Source organism: Zeus faber, assembly GCF_960531495.2.
Source record: "Zeus faber genome assembly, chromosome: 2".
Lineage (NCBI taxonomy): Eukaryota > Metazoa > Chordata > Actinopteri > Zeiformes > Zeidae > Zeus > Zeus faber.
In genome coordinates, this window is record NC_137189.1 from 20,949,915 (window position 1) to 20,967,414 (window position 17,500).

General features: G+C 42.5%; 1 protein-coding gene across 6 annotated transcripts in view; it reads right to left on the reverse strand.

Moving 5' to 3' along the window:
- Positions 1–17,500, reverse strand: part of dtnba (dystrobrevin, beta a) — a 29,242-nt gene that overhangs the window by 106 nt on the left and 11,636 nt on the right. For 2 of the 6 annotated variants that reach the window (XM_080024087.1, XM_080024090.1), the window contains exons 5-22: positions 16,642–16,855; positions 15,343–15,428; positions 14,741–14,895; positions 14,066–14,168; positions 13,405–13,571; positions 10,698–10,822; positions 9,310–9,381; positions 8,949–9,026; positions 6,455–6,542; positions 6,241–6,320; positions 6,034–6,147; positions 4,765–4,861; positions 4,481–4,501; positions 3,162–3,315; positions 2,406–2,495; positions 2,124–2,171; positions 1,500–1,526; positions 1–1,108 (exon numbers count right to left, since the gene is read on the reverse strand). The exon at positions 1–1,108 is cut by the window's left edge and continues 106 nt beyond it. In XM_080024087.1, the coding sequence (XP_079880213.1) occupies positions 1,519–1,526; positions 2,124–2,171; positions 2,406–2,495; positions 3,162–3,315; positions 4,481–4,501; positions 4,765–4,861; positions 6,034–6,147; positions 6,241–6,320; positions 6,455–6,542; positions 8,949–9,026; positions 9,310–9,381; positions 10,698–10,822; positions 13,405–13,571; positions 14,066–14,168; positions 14,741–14,895; positions 15,343–15,428; positions 16,642–16,855 (1,700 nt within the window). In that variant the 3' untranslated portion in view covers positions 1–1,108; positions 1,500–1,518. The remainder of the gene's footprint in view (positions 1,109–1,499; positions 1,527–2,123; positions 2,172–2,405; positions 2,496–3,161; positions 3,316–4,480; positions 4,502–4,764; positions 4,862–6,033; positions 6,148–6,240; positions 6,321–6,454; positions 6,543–8,948; positions 9,027–9,309; positions 9,382–10,697; positions 10,823–13,404; positions 13,572–14,065; positions 14,169–14,740; positions 14,896–15,342; positions 15,429–16,641; positions 16,856–17,500) is intronic. The other 4 variants (XR_013844753.1, XR_013844754.1, XM_080024088.1 and 1 more) reach the window with 4 other exon arrangements.

The following is a 17,500-nucleotide window of genomic DNA, read 5'->3' on the forward strand; positions in this document are numbered from 1 at the left end:
TGGGACACGTTTGTCCTCTCAGTCAGTTTCTCTCTCTCTCTCACACACACGCACATACACATACACACACACACACACACACAAAAGTATGTGTAACATCATTAACTCATTCATGTGTTCATTCATTGAAAGTTTGATTTCACTTCAAATCTCTTGTGTTTTTTTCTTTTTGGTGTAGGAAGAGAGCTCGACTAAGGTGAGGGCTTTGGTAACAAAAAAAATAAATTAAAAGACAGGACTGCAACGGTAGTACAGTGTCTGTTAAAGCTTTGGATTAGTCGTTCAACACACACACACACACACAGACATACACACACACACACACACACACTCTACCATGGATCCAGAGCCACTATCACATCAGCACCAGTGGCACTAGCATGATTCACGCATCAAGACTTCTACACACAAACACACAGAAAAAAACAAAAAAAAACAAAAATCTGTGGCTTCACTTAAACCCAACACATATGTGGCCAAAGTCAAAAATCAAACCGCCCCCCAAAAGTAAAATCAACAGCAAAGCAATAAATAGTAAGCACACAGTGCCGATTACACAGAGGCATGTACAGATCCAGCCTCCTCTTCGCCCGTTAACTCGCTCCTTTCCTTCCTTCGAGTCCCACTTTCCTTTCCCCTCTCGGAATCCATCACCACGTCTCCGTCTCGCAGCGTCTCCTGACACACATCCCTCTCATCCCTCTCTCTCTCCCTCTCTTTTTCTCTCTCTCTCTCTCTCTCTCTCACTTACACAAGCCACCTGCAGCAACTCTACGGCACAAATCAGTAGAATTCAGATCTCTCGTACAGTATATACCTATGTGCGATCGAATCAAAACGTTTTTGGTTTTTTTCCCCAAGATCTGACAAACTAAACTAAAGCCACACACTCTAACAGTGATAAGACAGTGGAGAATCACAGCGAGGCATCAGTAGGAGGGGCCCCCGACGGGGGGGGGGCGGCGGGGGGGGAAGCATTTGGTGTCCAGCATCGTGATTGGTTGATTGGCAGCGGAGTCCAATGTACGCGTTTCCGGGCGGTGGAGGCGGTGGAGTCTTGTTGGGCCTCGGCGGCGAACGCTGACGGGAGGAGTGACGCCACTCCGGCCTGAGGAGAGACGGGCATTACATCACGTCGTCTCGCAGAGTGACATTTCATTTATTGCTGAGCTTGCGGTTCACTGCCGATCGGTGGGTGGTATTCAAACCGTGGTGCACGACGGCACGAGAAATTTAAAGATTTTTTCAAAATAAGGCCTTTAATATATTTTATATATATTATATTATATATATTTTATGACAAATTACATTATTTATTTGAAGTTTCAAAGTCTAATAAGATAATAGTTTATTCATTTCACATGATCAAATTTTTATTACATTTTTTGATTTTTTCATTAGTTGTGCACCCCCAAACGAATGTAATTGCTCACATGTTTGTTTGACACATTTTTATTTGTATTTTTTAGATAAATGAATGAGTGAAAATTAAAACTTACTGTGTGTCCCGTGTTCACGTTAACCTGCTAAACGAGAGAGAGAGAGAGAGAGAGAGAGAGAGAGAGAGAGAGAGAGAGACCGAGAGAGAGAGACGAGACCTAGTTAGTAGCGTGACTAACTCCAGAGAAAGCATGCTCTGCAGATTCCGTCGTCTTCACCGCTTCCTCCAAACTGACCCCGTGAAAAGAGAAGCAGCTCCATCGGAAGACGTCCCCTTCCATAAACAGGAGGCGGTTCAATGGCTTTGCGAACTAGGTTTGCTGACGACGCGTACAGATTAATTGCACGAGTGATTGCACGAGCGTGTACCAAACACACGCAAATTTACACACACACTGATGGAATATAACAACATAACACGGTAGAATCTGAAACAAGTACAGCACATATAGTAAGTACATAGCAATAATATTAAATCTACAATTTAGACCCTATATACCAATACCAATATTTTGTACATGCATTTTTATATATTTAACTATTTCTGTGTTTGGCTATTTGTGTATATTGGGGCATTTTTATTCCATCTACTCTTTATTCTTTTTATTTTATTATTATCATTATTATTTTGTCTTGTTTTCAGACCGTTGTCTGTATGCATGGAGGCTCACTTCTCTGCTCACCTCTATCCTTCCAGTTCAGCAGTCTCTCCTCTTCCTCCCGACCTTCGTCTAATCAGAATGGGACAGAGAGTGAGGGTGGCTGTATATTTACGTTTTAATTAGATGCTCTAATCCTACATCCCCTTGTGGACAAATCACGCCCCCGAAGAAGAAGTGTTATTCTGCCCTACGCCTTAAAAAACCCTTGGCTGTACAAGGCCAATACAAGGTGTCGGATGCTCGGGAGACATGGTTGCACGAGAGTGTGTATGAGAGTGAGTGTGTATGGATGTGTGTGTGTACCAGAGTGCAGCTCCTTGACCAGCGAGGACATGGTGTTGGTGATGGAGTCTGCTGCCACCAGCAGGTCGTTCCTCAGGTTTCTCCTCGGGCCTGGGGTAGAGAGGGAGGGGGAGAGAGAATGAGAGGAGAAGAGAAGTTGGCGCCAGGTCATTTCAGGGCTCTTTTTTCATGGATTAAGTCCTAAAGTCATTTCTCATGAAAAGAAATGTCTTGAAGAAACATCTCTTCACTTTTGGCCTTAAAGATACAGTCTATGGAACAATGATGCAGTGAAACCTTTGGATTTGAGTGTTGCTGTACTGGTAGCACACCACTTGCAAATATAAATACTCCCTCGGGAAGTGGCCAAATTTATATATCGCAAATATGAGGACGGGAGTGTTGGTTGCCATCGTTTTTACGCCTTAATAGTGCTTACTTAAGATAACTTACCGCTCTGCCACAGCTTTTTGCTGTAAGTGCATTCCAATGGGGAAAACGTTTAATACTTAAAAAAAAAACATGTTACGTCTCCTTTTCGAAAGCGTGACTTCGGCTGTGGCTCTTAAAAGATGGGAACCGACATTCGGATAAGGCCTGGGTTGAAAAAAAACGGAAGTTGTCCTTTAACACAGTAGCGGCCAGCGTCGCTCTGCATTTGACTGAGGTTCTTTTACACAATTGAAGTGATGTGTCAGGATATAGGTCAGACAAAAAGTTCAGCGGCTTCTTACGACCGGAGACAGAAGGTTCCTAAAGGTATAACGGTGTCTTTACCGTGGGCGAAGGCCTCCCGCACGTCGCCCCCCACCCCAGCCAGCGAGTCCTGGGGAACGTACGTGTGAGCGTGGGGAGGGGAGGGGGCTGCGGAGCGGACAGGCGCTGGGATTGGCCGAGCGGGAGAGGTGTGGGAGGAGCCTGCCGCCTGCGCCTGGGAGACGGAATGGCGATGGTCATCATATACGGTTAATAAATAATAATCACCAGCGCAAGCGAGAGCAGAGCAATATGGAGGTATTTATGATCTCAATAACGTTTAATTATTATCAATACTAAAACACACTGAACAACATAATGACCTTTAAAGTAAGTGTGATATCTAACGATATTATATAAAATATATATATATTTAAAAAATAATATAATTTAAAAAAAAAACGTGACATGTTGAGGATGATTTCTTGATTTCAACAAATCCTCACATGAAAGCAGCACTATGTAACTTTTGGTATTTGGGATTTTCTTTTAATACATTTTACCAGGAAAAAAACCTAAATGGTAATCACGGAAGCCAGTAAAGGCATCTTTCCCGTGGTTTCGTACCCGAACACAGAAGTGCAAACAGTGCAAGAACAGTCATTGGCATTGGTGCCATTCTCCAGTGTACCATCAAATTGATTTAGAAGATGTTATTTTAAGGTAAAAAAAAAATTACGTAGTGTTGCTTTAAATGATTGACTAGTCATTGCAATTATGGAAACTTTGATAATCAGCATTTAATTCCAACTTCTCTCCAAATGGAAAATGGGTAACAGTTGGGATAGTAATTGGATATCAGACGTGTAGCAACACCATAGCAACCGATGATAAACAGAGCAGATTCTCACCAACGCTAGGCTCCTAGCCAGCGCAGATAATTAAACATAGTGAAAAATCAAACAATTTCAGTGGTATTAAATGATTTTAGTTAATGGTGAGGGTGAGAGTGTGGCAGCTTGGATAATCATACAGATTTTTTACTAAGTACCGTTTTAAACAAGAGCTAGGAGTTTAGATCTTTTGTTTTTGTTTTGTTGTGTTGTTAAAAAGTTGTGGCCGTAACTGCGGATTCAATGTATCGTAGCGGGGAAGGTTGTAGATCTACAGCTGAAAGATGCAAAAATACCGGAGCCGGCCTTTAACAGATTTTATGTCATACCTTATTAAAAAAAAAAGGATTATCCTGGAATTTTTTGAAGGTGGGGTGAAAATGTAATATTTTCTTTATGTTTCATTGTAAAAGTTTGTTTCCCTTCCCATGTAATAAAGCAAATAAACAGCATTCTAACTTAAAAAAAAACAGCTGAGGAGTAGGAAACAGCGGGATAGGAACTTACTGCCTGTCTCTGCTCCTCGTCCTACAACGCCCATGGCAGGAGAGACGGACAAACAAGGAGGAAGAGGAAGAAACAAAAAGAGAGGAAAGAGGAAGTCAGGTACAGGCGGAAACAGACGGGAGTCAAATAAGAAGGAGAGCGGGGCGGGGAGAAAGAAACGCAAAAAATTCTGGGAGGAAAGGAAAGAGACACTGGGATAAAGGAGAAACTACTGCCCACTAGCGTAAGACAGCCAGAGAGAGAGAAAGCCTGTGTGTGTGCGCGCGTGTGTGTGTGTGTGTCACCTTAAGGAGCTTCATCAGTCCCTCCAGCTGCACCATCAGCTCCCTCCTGCTCTCCTGCAGTGATGACATTCTCTGTTCCAGCTCGTCTTTCCTCTGCCTGCCACGCACACACACACGCACGCACGCACACACACACAAACACCACATTATTCCTACATTTACATGTCAATTCTTGACAGAAAAAAACATCACAAAATTCCCATCTTCCCTGACATGCCGCCTGCGCCAGCACCGTGTGTCGTTTACGCACATTTGAGTAGTTTTTTGTATTCTTACAGCTTATTGTGCGTAATCACCGGGTGTCATGACATTTCACTGCATATATGTATGACCGTGTGTGTATGTATGTGACAAATAATCTCTTGAACTTGAACTTGAACATGAACATGAACATGTTTTGTGATGCCAAACTCAGACGCAATGCAATTCGTCCGACGGCCACTAGGGGGCAGGCATCAAACTGTTGGACGGGATGATGGAGTCCTGGTGAATCAGGCTTTAGAATTTGAAGAAGAGATGGCACAATACAACTTGTTCTTTTCTGATAGCAATATTAAAATCTTGAGTATCTGTTGAGTTTGAACATTATATTTGCTATTTTCATTGATTTCTCCTTGCTTATGATGGCCATCTAAGAGTACCAAGCTCGACGTGACTTGCACAGGACTGCTGCTTTGTTTCATCCAGCGAAGCGGCAGAGTCACAGTCCGAGGGAGAGCCAACGAGGCTTAACAGAAGGGCAGGTATGTAGCTGTATGTATGGCAGGTTTATAACTGGTTTAGAAACAGGAATCACGAGGCAGTATATTCCAACAAAGAAAGAATATCATAACGGAGAATTCATAACGACAGGGTGTAGAAATACAGTGGAAACCACAGTTCCAACTCTGCCGCCCGGCTGATCAACTGTGATACTGTGACAAAACACTGTCTTTTTGTTTGTGTTTTGACTCGTTCTGTTCCACCGTCGGTAAACTGGCAACTTCAGTGTGTGCCCAATCCGACAGGGACAGGAAACCGTAGACCCCACAGGCTTTGGCAGCGATTGTGGCGAATTCGTTATCCCTTATTTATAGCAAAGTTCATTTTTTTTGTATTCTATGTCAAAAGAAACAAATAAAGAATATCCAAGCAGCACCCCAAGCGCGTCTAATATCCTCATTCTTGAGGTTAGACGGGTGATGAACCTTTGTATTTTAGTGTTAGAATATCAAAATGAACTGCTTTCCAACCTCTCTGCTCTCTGAGTTTCCCGGCGAGGGGGTTTACCTGAGCTGGCGCAGCTCCGCCAGCAGGGTGGGGTTGGTGCCGCCCTTCTCCGGGCTGTGCTGGCACGCGGCGTCATGCTCCGTACGCAGCCGCTGGATCTCGGCCAGGATCTCTCTGCGAGACGCAACGAGCCTCGGTCAGCCGTCAGCCGACAAAACACACAGTCACACACAGTGGACGGCGGGGGAGTGTGGTGGGTGTGCGTACCGGTTCTTGCCCTCCAGCTGGGCGATAAGCTCCCTCTGCTGTTTGTTCACGTCGAAGTTGATGCTTCGATTGGGTATGGCCTGGGTGGCGCGCGCAAAAAAAAGAATTGTGTCAACCGTCAACTTCACGCGTCGCGAGCAGATAAAGACGAGACACGCTGCCAAACTGGCATTCCAAGCTGACGCCCGACTGTGGCTCCTAAAAGGGGACTCACTCCGGTGTTTTCCGTCTCCGCCAGGCGGGAGGCGTAGCGTGCGATGAGCTTGTGTTCCTCGTCCCGCCTGCTGGGGCTGTCCAGCGCCCTGAGAGACACATTGAGAGAGAATCCTGTGAGCAACTATTTTTTGCGTTTATTTTAACCTCTGTTTTCTGTTTTACCAGGTTAGTCTCATTGGGGCCAAGAAAGCGGCAGACAGTGTTAATGAATACACAGAAACAACACCTAAAAGGTAGGGAAAGACAATATTAAACAACATTTACGCATTGAAAGAAGTGGCCATCTCGGAGGTAAAACATTTATTATCTTCAGCTTCGATAACCATACTTTTAACCACCTCATTGAACTTGTTCAAAGAGTCAAACTCCTGAAGTTTTAGGGTGCACTGAAAAGCGTGTTGGCAGCTCGGGGACTTCCATCAAAATGCAGCTATCTGACTGCAGGCCATAGATGTTTCACCGTTGGACAAAATAGGTACTGTGAGAGTTGGCCAAGCATGGCCAAATGATTTATTCGCCTCACTAAAAATGGCCATACAACGTATACAATGCATATATAATGTATGTATATGTACAGCTAGATAACAAGTAAGTCATCATTGGTCTCAGAGTATTCAAATAGAATAAATACACCAGAATAGAATAAATACAATTCCAGTGAAGCAACTTGTTTGGAAGACAAAAGCTAAGAAATAATGCCAATTTGTTCCAACCAATATTTTTTTTATATCAAAGGGAAGGGCTCACCTCCCCTAAAGACAACTTTTGATTGTGACCGGGAATCAGGGGTTCCCAAACTAAGGTTTGCGGCCCCCGAGGGGTTATTATTTTAATTACAGGTACTCCTCACTTAACGACCGAGTTCCGTTCCTACAACCAGGTCGTTCAGCCAATTGGTCGATAAGCGAGGAGTACCTGTATATGATATTGTTTTATATGTTTACCTAGAATGCAGTTGACCTTTTGAGGCAAATGCTGTCAATCAACAGCCAATCCTTTGTGCATATTTCCTGTCAAGACCTTTAACCATACTAGATCGATAAGTTAGAAGACTAATAAAAGATTAATCCTCAGTAATATGTGCAATAATATATGTGCAATAAGACCAGTTAGTATGTATAAGTTATACCCTATAGACCCATGACAATAATTGATCCTATGCACAGTATCTGTTTTCTATTTCTATCTTTTTGTATATTAAATTTTTATATTTTTACAATCACCTTTTATATAATAACAATAATAATAATAATAATAATAATAATAATAATAATAATAATAATAATAATAATAATGATATTAGGGGTCCAGTCTGCAGCCTCTATTGTTGTCGCTGGGATTTTTTTATTTTCAATCTCTCTGTTTTTTAGTCTAAAAGTATCTGAAACACGATAACCGTAGTAGGCACAGACATGGTTGAGGTCTCAGTAGAACCGGGATGTTTTCGACGTGTTGACGTCTGAGTTTGATCAATATCAATCTACATTTTGAGCAGAAATGAGTGAAAAACCTGTAATTTTACTGGAAGTAGAAGAACGTCAAGGCGATTTGATTTGTTTCAGGAGCCAGCCACCTTGTCACATCATCATCCGAAGTTATGCAAGTCCAAGCTTCGTCCTTCGGAACTGATTCGCATCCAGCCACTTGCGAGTGCGACACGTAGACAGACAACTTGAGCCGATGTTGAGTTCAAAGGAAACTCGGAAAACTGTTACTCATGCTGCGTTATTACAAAACCCCGACAAACTATAATCGGTCATAGAAGGCGTGAGAAGAACCTTTGGAGAAACTGGGTGATAAGACGATCTTGATAATTTTCACGATAAAATCTTCCACAATAACAAACATGCGAGATTTATTTTCCAGTCTGTTTTCCTTCCCTACAAAGACACCACACAAACAGCCAATCGTAATGAGCGGAGAAACAACCATGTGACACGAGCAGCCAATCATACAGCAGTGGCGCCCTCCGGCCAGCAGCACACAGCGGGGATGAGGTCCCCCCCGAGCTGACGCGGTGGGTATTCTTCAAAGGCCAACTTGAACTTGAACTTGAACTCGCACTCCTCCCAACCCGAGAATCCGGGATTCTCGGGGATAAAGTCACTCAGTCCGCTCCAAACATCCCCGCATATAATCACAGAGCACAGATTCGGGAACCTCGCATTACGGAACTTCAGAAATCTGTAATACATACCTAACAAGACTAAACTGGACCTCATGTATTGCTGCCTGGAACTATATTTATTACTACGATTATTATTATTGTTGTTGTTGTTGTTGTTGTTGTTGTTATTATTATCTATCTTTTTTCAATGCTAATTGTCTGTGGCGACATACAAAACCTCACCAGAACAAATTCTTAGTATATGTAAATGTTCCTGGCATAGAATGATGGTATAATAATGGACCAGATAAAAGACATTAAATACCAAGACGACACACACACACATACACACAAACACACACAAACAAACACCCTCTGCTCTCACCTTGGGCTGGTCTGTAGGCGGTTGACGTAGGCGGCGATCAGGGCGTGCTCCTCGTTCATGCGCTGGGCGGCCGGCAAGCTGAATCGGTCGAAACACACGGTCAGCGGACAAAGACGACGTCTAAAGGCCGTCTAATAAAAATACTTTGAAACCAAGTGTCTGGGGATTTCTTCCGCTAAGCTCGGAGGAATGAGGATATCTGAGGCTTAAAGGAATTGCAATGCTGAGCGGTTTGCGAGGAACGGCGAGTGCCAAATACTTGCGCGCACATTCTCTTTAAAACACTAGTAATGTGACCCGCTGATTTTAGCATGAGAACAATTTGAACCCTTCCACAAAAATGAGTGCGTGAATGCCTCACCTCTTGGGGGAGCTAGGGGCCGCAGAGGAAACTAACATGGCCTCGTTGGTGTTCCCGATAGGTCGCGGGGGGCTGCAAAGGCACACACACGCGCAAGCATGCACACACACACACACACACACACACACACACACACACATACACACACACACACACACACACATACAGAGTTTAATAAATATTAATAAATATAGTTTAATAATATAGTTGACAGTTTGATAAATTGATCTTACTGACGTGATCCACGGGAAAATGTTCATGAATAGCAGAAACACTGAAGCACAGAAAATTCCCCCTCACACAAAATACACATATGACCCCCCCCCCCCCAGCACACACACACACACACTCACACAGGCATTTGAGTGCATTCATGCAATAGTGAATTCTACCAGTCTGTGCAAACACAGACAGGGCAAAGATCAGAGTGAGACAGAGAGGTAGAAAGACGCAGAAAAAAAGAGAGGGAGGGAGAGAGAAAGAGAGAGAGTGAGAGAGAGAGAGAGAGAGAGAGAGAGAGATAGGGAAGGCAGATGGAGGAAGAAAGAGACAGAAAGTCAGAAGATCCGAAAGTCCGAACATTACTCACGTTGCTCGGAGATGAGAATGTTGAGTCTCTGCTTCTGTCTACACTGACCTAGTCTGCCCCCCGACACACACACACATACCTTGATTCAACGGCTGAAGCTCCGCCCACAACGAAGGGTTGTGTGTGTGTGTGTGTGTGTGTGTGTGTGTGTGTGTGTGTGTGTGTGTGTGTGTGTGTGTTAGTGTGTGCGGGCTCGGAGGTGGGACTGACTCTAAACCACATGCTCACGCACACACCAGCAATCAGCTATTGCTGCTGAAACTTGTTTCTGAGGCTGGTAACTGTTCTGCTCAAAATTATTGTACGGTGACTTCGTAATTCTCTGGCTTAGCTGCTTTGTGGGAAAAAACACAGAGACCCCCCCCCCCAAAACCCACTTCTACCCACCAACCAGGCGGAAGGCTGCTCCCTTCAAGCCTGATGGACTCCTTTCTTGTAAACTTTGGATTTTTTTGGGGGTTTCAAAAGAATCGATGTCGAAAAAGTGATTGTGCAAACGTTTTTTTACGCTAGGATTTGAGTAACAAAACCAGGGGGAATACCACAGGTTTTCAAATTCACGTTTTTGTCAAGGACTTTTCAAGCACTTCAACACAAAAGGGGCTATTTTCAAGGTATTCTGATGCTTACATTTCTGAGGACAAAATTCAAGCACTTCAAGCATCTCAAGGATCTGATAAGAACCCTGGTGTATGTGTGTGTGTGTGTGTGTGTGTGTGTGTGTGTGTGTGTGTGTGTGTGTGGGTGTGTGTGCGTGTGTGTGTGTGTGTGTGTTTGTGCGTGTGTGTGAGGCTCTTACACAATGTTAGCCAGGTTGAGGGTCCTCTCAGGCTCCTCTGGGTAGACGGGGTGCGGCGGCTCCCTGGACGGAACACAACCCAACGTCCTGCTCAGGGCCCGGCCCAGCTTCACCGCTTGCGATTTCTACACACACACACAAACATGTAAACACATATATAATTACTGTGTCAAAAAACTATATTTACCCACTGAAGAACCACCAGGGTGCCACCCCATGTAAAATTATGTCTTGCTGCCCTACTTGCAACCCTAGTGATTGAGACAACCAACCATGTGAATTATATATTCTTTCTTTTATTCATTATCGAATGTTACATATAAAAAAAAAATGTATTCCCTACTTTAATCATTCATCCACATAATATCTGGCTCCAATCTCTTATAGCCCACCCCGCTGAAAAAATGCATGAGCCCTGCTGCTCCTCTCCCTCCCATCCCGTGTGTTAAACTCCATGCTTCTCATTTGAACACGGAGCGACATGAATCGTGCATACTAGTGGTCGGCGAATAATTGGGCCGATGTTTGGCATTTTGAGATAATCGGCATCAGCTGATGACTGCGCTGACGAGGCCGATTAAAAAAAAGTCTGCAGACTAGTGTTCTATACTTCTTCTACACATACAGATTTGCAATATTTGAAACGGTTTCAATACTCATTTTCCGCGCCTCCTCGCTCTCTCTTCTCTCCGACAGCGAGTTGACACATGCACCGCTGCAGTGCACACATAGCCCTGCCTCCTCTCACTAAGTCACAGTGCTGTCTTCTTCTTGTCAATTATCTCATTCCCTCCGGTTTGTTATGGTGTTAGCTCATTAAAGACCTCAAGTGCAACGCCTCAGCAACCGGTTTTAGTTGACAAAGAAAACAGCAGGAGTGCTGTTTTGAAATACTTCTATAATACTGCATTTGAGGAAAATGCATGCCTGTGCCGGTTTTCCTGTGTATTTTATTTTAGATCTTTTTTATTTTCGTGTATTTCCTCCTTGTAAGAAAATAATTTTTTAAACACAACTGAGTTCAGGCACACTCCCATTCTGTCCCATTACAAAAATTACTGTGTGTCCCAAGCCTACAGTATTTAACTATTATTTTCCTTGGATGTGCTTCGAAATAACTAAGTTCCAGGGATGCAAACTGAATTCAATCTATTTTCACGTTATAACGAGATAAACATCACGTTATAACGGACATTGAACGCAGCAGCGCTGAGAGTCGGTCGCTGATTCAGTGGTGTATTAGGAACCATTTACCAATTAGATGACTCAGTTTTCAAAGGTTAATAGCTTTTTTTGTCATATGAATCAAACTTTTATTTTTTCAACTTCTTTGTGATTAATGTCAAACCAATGGACAATGAAAAAAGGTTGTAGAGTACAACAGTTGTTGTAGAGAACAATGCAATAATTATACACCATTATGTTGATGTTTGGGGGTTGGTCATCTGTAAGGATATCTGACAAATTAAAAGTTTTATATTGAATGTTATTTATTATTTCACTTTTTATAATATTTTTATTGTTTTTATTGTTCTAGTTATTCTTGGTCTTATTCTATTCAATAGTGTTTTGTGTCATAAGTAAAATTCATCTTCGTAAAATAAAATAGGGCTTCAAAACAGCTCAAACTGTGTATTTTTCATTATGGACCTTAACAGTAGCGACAGTATACAATGGGATACTCAAAATCACCCATCTCAATCCCTGGTATTCACAATATTAAATTATTAATATCATAGTGATATATATTATTATTATCTTAACTAGTTTATATTGTCTTTTAAATCCCAGATTGTTCCTGTTATGTGAATGACCAGCACTTAATTAAATGTTTGGTACCTTTATTTGTTCAGTCTTTTTATTGATCAAGCCTGTGAATTGTCCCAGAATAATTGCCCCTCCGCAAAGTTCACTTGAGTTTTGCATGTTTGCCTCCATTCTAGGATAAGAACTTTACATACCCTAATCCTAAAAGTAAAAAAAAAAAGTTTTAATTGTTTAGATCCTAACCAGTTTGTACCTCAGACAATGCATCTTTCACACCACCCTTAAAATACCCTTTTGCCACATCTATCTATCTATTTGTCTGTTTATTTTGTTTTTGTTGTTATTTATTCCCCCTGTTGTGCCAGGAAAACTAAGAAATCTTCATTATGAAAAACATTACTCAACTGTTTTAGTCTCTAGTCTAAGCACTTTATCACACTATCTTTGAATAAGCACAAATTCAATCATACAAATGTATAAAACAACCTTTAATATAACCTTCTTTCACATGACAAAAAATATATTTTTGTGGAAAATAACGGTTTCAAAAGCCTTTTCAGCCTGCTATACAACTACCTACTCAATGAGAAGAATTTTTCAGTACTTACATAGCCAAACAATAATAATATAAATTCAATGTAATTAAATGCAAATTTTAAAGCAATTAGAAAAACATTAGTTAAAATAATCAAATCAATAATCAAAGGTAAAATATGTTAACACAAAATTGAGGAGATAAACATCGGCCACTACCTTCGAGGATATATCTTATTTACGGATAGGCTGATGATAGTCACAAGGCAAATATCGGCCGATACCAATGTGCGGCCGATAAATCGGTGCACCCCTCATAAAAATGGGCATATTTGTTGCCATTGATCTATTTTTTGTGTAATTTATAGATAGCACTCGTCACGGGAGTAATCACACAATGACTCACCCAGGATGAGTGTTCCTTCATCTGATGCTGGTTGCTATGGGAACCGCTGGTGTTGCCGCGCCAGAAGCAGTCCTGGCAGAGCTGGTAGCCGCGACAACGGAGGCAGCGGTAGCGGAAGCCCGTCATGCCACGACTCCGGCAGTAAGAGCAGGTGACTGGGTGGTAGACTGATGGAGAGAAAGAGAGAGAGAGAGAGAGAGAGAGAGAGAAGAGGAATGGTCTCAGGACGCTTAATGGATCTATTTAGGAGTAAATGTGTGCCTGTGGCCCTAACACAACTTCAGACTGATCCAACACAATATCATGGTATGATTTCAGTCACCCTGACCATGGGGCTCTAACTGTACAACAGTGTAAACATGACACCAACTACCATTTTTCAACCAACATCTTTATTTTTGTCAGTACTATAAAGGACTGATATATTTCTCGGCCTGTTCTATACAGCAACCCTTTTTCCCTTTGGAGCAAATCGTCCTCATCATTCTCTATGATGCTTGCCTTGTGTTTAACCATGACACGACATCCTTATATGTACACTAGAATTAGGACATTATTTGGGGATAGTCTGGTAGTCGGGAGCATGTCAGGTCAATAGGTGTAACAGGTGTATTTTGAGCGTATGTGTGTGTGTGCGTATGCGTGTTTCCACCGGGCTCACCGTGCTCCACATTGGCCAGCCGATGCATCAGAGGCAGCCAGAGGAGACACTGAGGAGGGGGGTCGGCCACGATGTCCAAGAACATGTTCACCGTCACCCTCTTCTAAACAAGCAGCGGCAACAAGTCACACACATACACACATACATCAGTTACACACTTTAGCTCGAGTCAAAAAATAAATGACGTCATTTTCGAAATATAATAACTTTTGACGCAAGAAAAGGTGCGACGTGGCAGCATCTAACAATTTGTATTTCACTGCATAATAATTTATTGAATGCAGTGAAATGAATGAATTATGTAGACAAATAATTATTGTAAAACTTGTATCCAAGAGGTACTGTAAACCAGCAATACTATGAATAATTTATTTCAAGGTGCGTGTATGTCAAAACATTCCTGCCTAGATCAATGAAGGCTATGGAGAATACAGGAGCTGGGAGTGTGTGTGTGTGTGTGTGTGTGTGTGTGTGTGTGTGTGTGTGTGTGTGTGTGTGTGTGTGTGTGTGTGTGTGTGTGTGTGTGTGTGCGTGTGCGTGCGTGCGTGTGTGAGTGTGTGTGTGTGTGTGTGTGTGTGAGTGTGTGTGTGTGTGTGTGTGTGTGTGTGTGTGTGTGTGTGTCTGTGTGTGTGTGTGTGTGTGTGTCTGTGTGTGTGTGTGTGTGTGTGCGCGCACCTGTTGTGGGAAGCAGGAGCGGGCCGAGGTGTGTGTGTAGCCAAAGGAGGGCCCCTCGTGCAAAGTGGTGGGCAGCTTCAGAGCCTCCCTCAGGAAGGAGTCAAACTTGGACTGGACCATGACTCCATTGGTGTCTGACACCTGGGAGAACACATCTAAACACACACACACACACACACACACACACACACACACACACACACACACACACACACACACACACACACACACACACACACACACACACACACAGAAAAGAAAATATGAACATGAATGGCCATATGTAAAGGTCCGCTGTCGGCGGTGAGCAGTAGTAACACGATATATCCACTAGGTGTCAGTGTTGTAGCATAAATTATACTTTACTGTATATTCCCTGTAGGACGTTCTGATAGAGTTTATAATAAACATTAGAATCAGAATTAATGCATTGCTGGCACAAAGCAGGGGCAGAAACTCATTACAAACGAATTACAGCCAGTAATGTTGCTATAATTGAGGTTTTCTTTTCAAATCATTTGGCATTTTATGAAACATTTTTCTGTGTAATTAATTGAGGTAATACTTAGGTATATATTATATGTATCATTTGGGCAACTTACAGCGGAGTTTGTCCACCAGCTTCCCCCCACACAGCATGGCTAGCATGGCTTTCACAGAGAGCACTGTCAGACGACCGCCCGTCTCACTGCAACAAACACACACACACACACACACACACACACACACACACACACACACACACACACACACACACACACACACAACTTAAAAGTTTTGCTGGGAGATTTGAAACCCTAATTGGAAATGTTGCGAGAGAATTGTTGCTTTTGTTGGTAATACTACTACTGGTAACGTTCATCTTTTTCTGCTGAGTCTGTTCTCACCAAGTCAATGGCACAGGAATTCTCCCACAAACCACAGGGATGAACTTTTTTCCATTTACTTTGCCTCACTGAGGTTACAAAACTGTTACACTGGTGCACAAAGAGAAATACACATCCATATGCATTACAGATATATATCCTATCTATTAGATATCTGTAAAAGCACTGGCTGCTGTGCGGCCGTGTGTGTGTTTGTGGGTAATCAGGGTTGAGTGAGGGTGAGAGTGGCAGAAACTCTGGGTCTGGAAGGTTCAATATTCAGTTTTTAATATATTAATCAACAATTATTCATCCTTCACAGACGTGAGACTGTTTGTTTGTAAACATTTAACAACAAAGTGTGAAAATCCCATGTCATTAAAACACTTTTAATGTTTTTGTTCCGAATTGTCCCTGGAATCCCCTTTTGTTACCCCAATGATGTTGTGGCAGACGAGGGGGCGTGGTTAAGCCACAGCCTGCAGGTGACCAATCAGCTCCAATAGAGCTGATTGTTCGGACCCGGCTAAGAGAGTTTTCTGATGTGTTGTTCTGTCTTGCAGTGGGGATTGCGTGGTGCAGGACGCAAAAACGCCTGCAGACCGGACCGCAACCGAGGAGAAGCAGATGCTGATTAATCCTTTTATTTTATGTTCCCCTTTATGTTCATGGGTATTAATAAAACTCACGCCATGTGGGCGCCCCACTGTCAGAAAGACTCAGTTTCCCTCCCTTAACTTGTGGGTAGAGACTCCTACACATGTTTGCTGGTTGACATTTTGTTTTGTATTGTTTTGTATTGTTTTTTGCTATTTTTAGGCTGTATTTGTTGTTTATCATTAGGTTTAGTGTACAGTATATTGTCATATTTTTTTCGGGACAGTCAACCATTGGGTTTTTATATTTTTATTTTATAAATTCCATATACTTTCAAATATAACTTTTTTTATTCTGTAGTTATTCTATCTATCAGGTCTATATCATAATGGATATGTTTTAGGAAAAAAAAAAAAAAAAAGACAACCTTGCCGTTACCTGTCGGTCGCGGCCAGCAGGAAGTCCACCAGTAGGGCGGTGCTCTGGCGCGGGTCTACGGTGTGCGTGGTGGGCAGCCGCTTGCCCAGCGGGTTGAACAGCGACGCCACCAGGTTCTCCAGGCGCGTGGTGGAGATGCCGGTGCCCAGCTCCACCGTGTTGAGGCCTGCGTCCCGCACTGCCTCGATCACGTGGTACACGTCCACCAGGTGCACTGGAGCGGCGATGGAAAAGGAAAAGTGAGACAAAGAGGGAGCCAAAGAACCTACACTTTTTTTTTTAAGAGGAGTGAATTGAGTTTTAGCAGCATTTACAAGTCAGAACACACCTTCTGATTAATCAATATTAAATGTTTAAAAATGTAAGTTATCATTGGGAAAATAGGATTAAAAGACTATAAATAGGACTTATGGAAGGACTACCAGTCTTAAGGGCTTCAATCTAGCGACTAGTCATAAAATTGTGGGTTTCTTTGTGGGGAAAAAAAACAAGCAGGGGGTGACATAGATAACATTTGACGCTTTAGCAATCCAACCCACTCTGAACTCTTCTGAATGTTTCGTATTGTGTGTTATACCACTAAGTGGAGTGTTCAATAACTCAATAAAGCACAACTGGAGAATATGATATTGTTGATGTTTTGCAGATTCTGTATTGTGCAAAACTGAACATAGTGATATAATGAGTGTCCATCAGTTTTTGTGGTCAATAACCTTCTCTACACAAGGTATTCATTTTGTTCACCAATTTGTTCGGAGACTTCTATACTGTTGCGATGTCGGATAAAAAGACCTTGTTGTGGCACTTAAGCTGAATTGAAGCCATAGGCCTGCATTGTCAGCAGTAAAGTATACTTTAC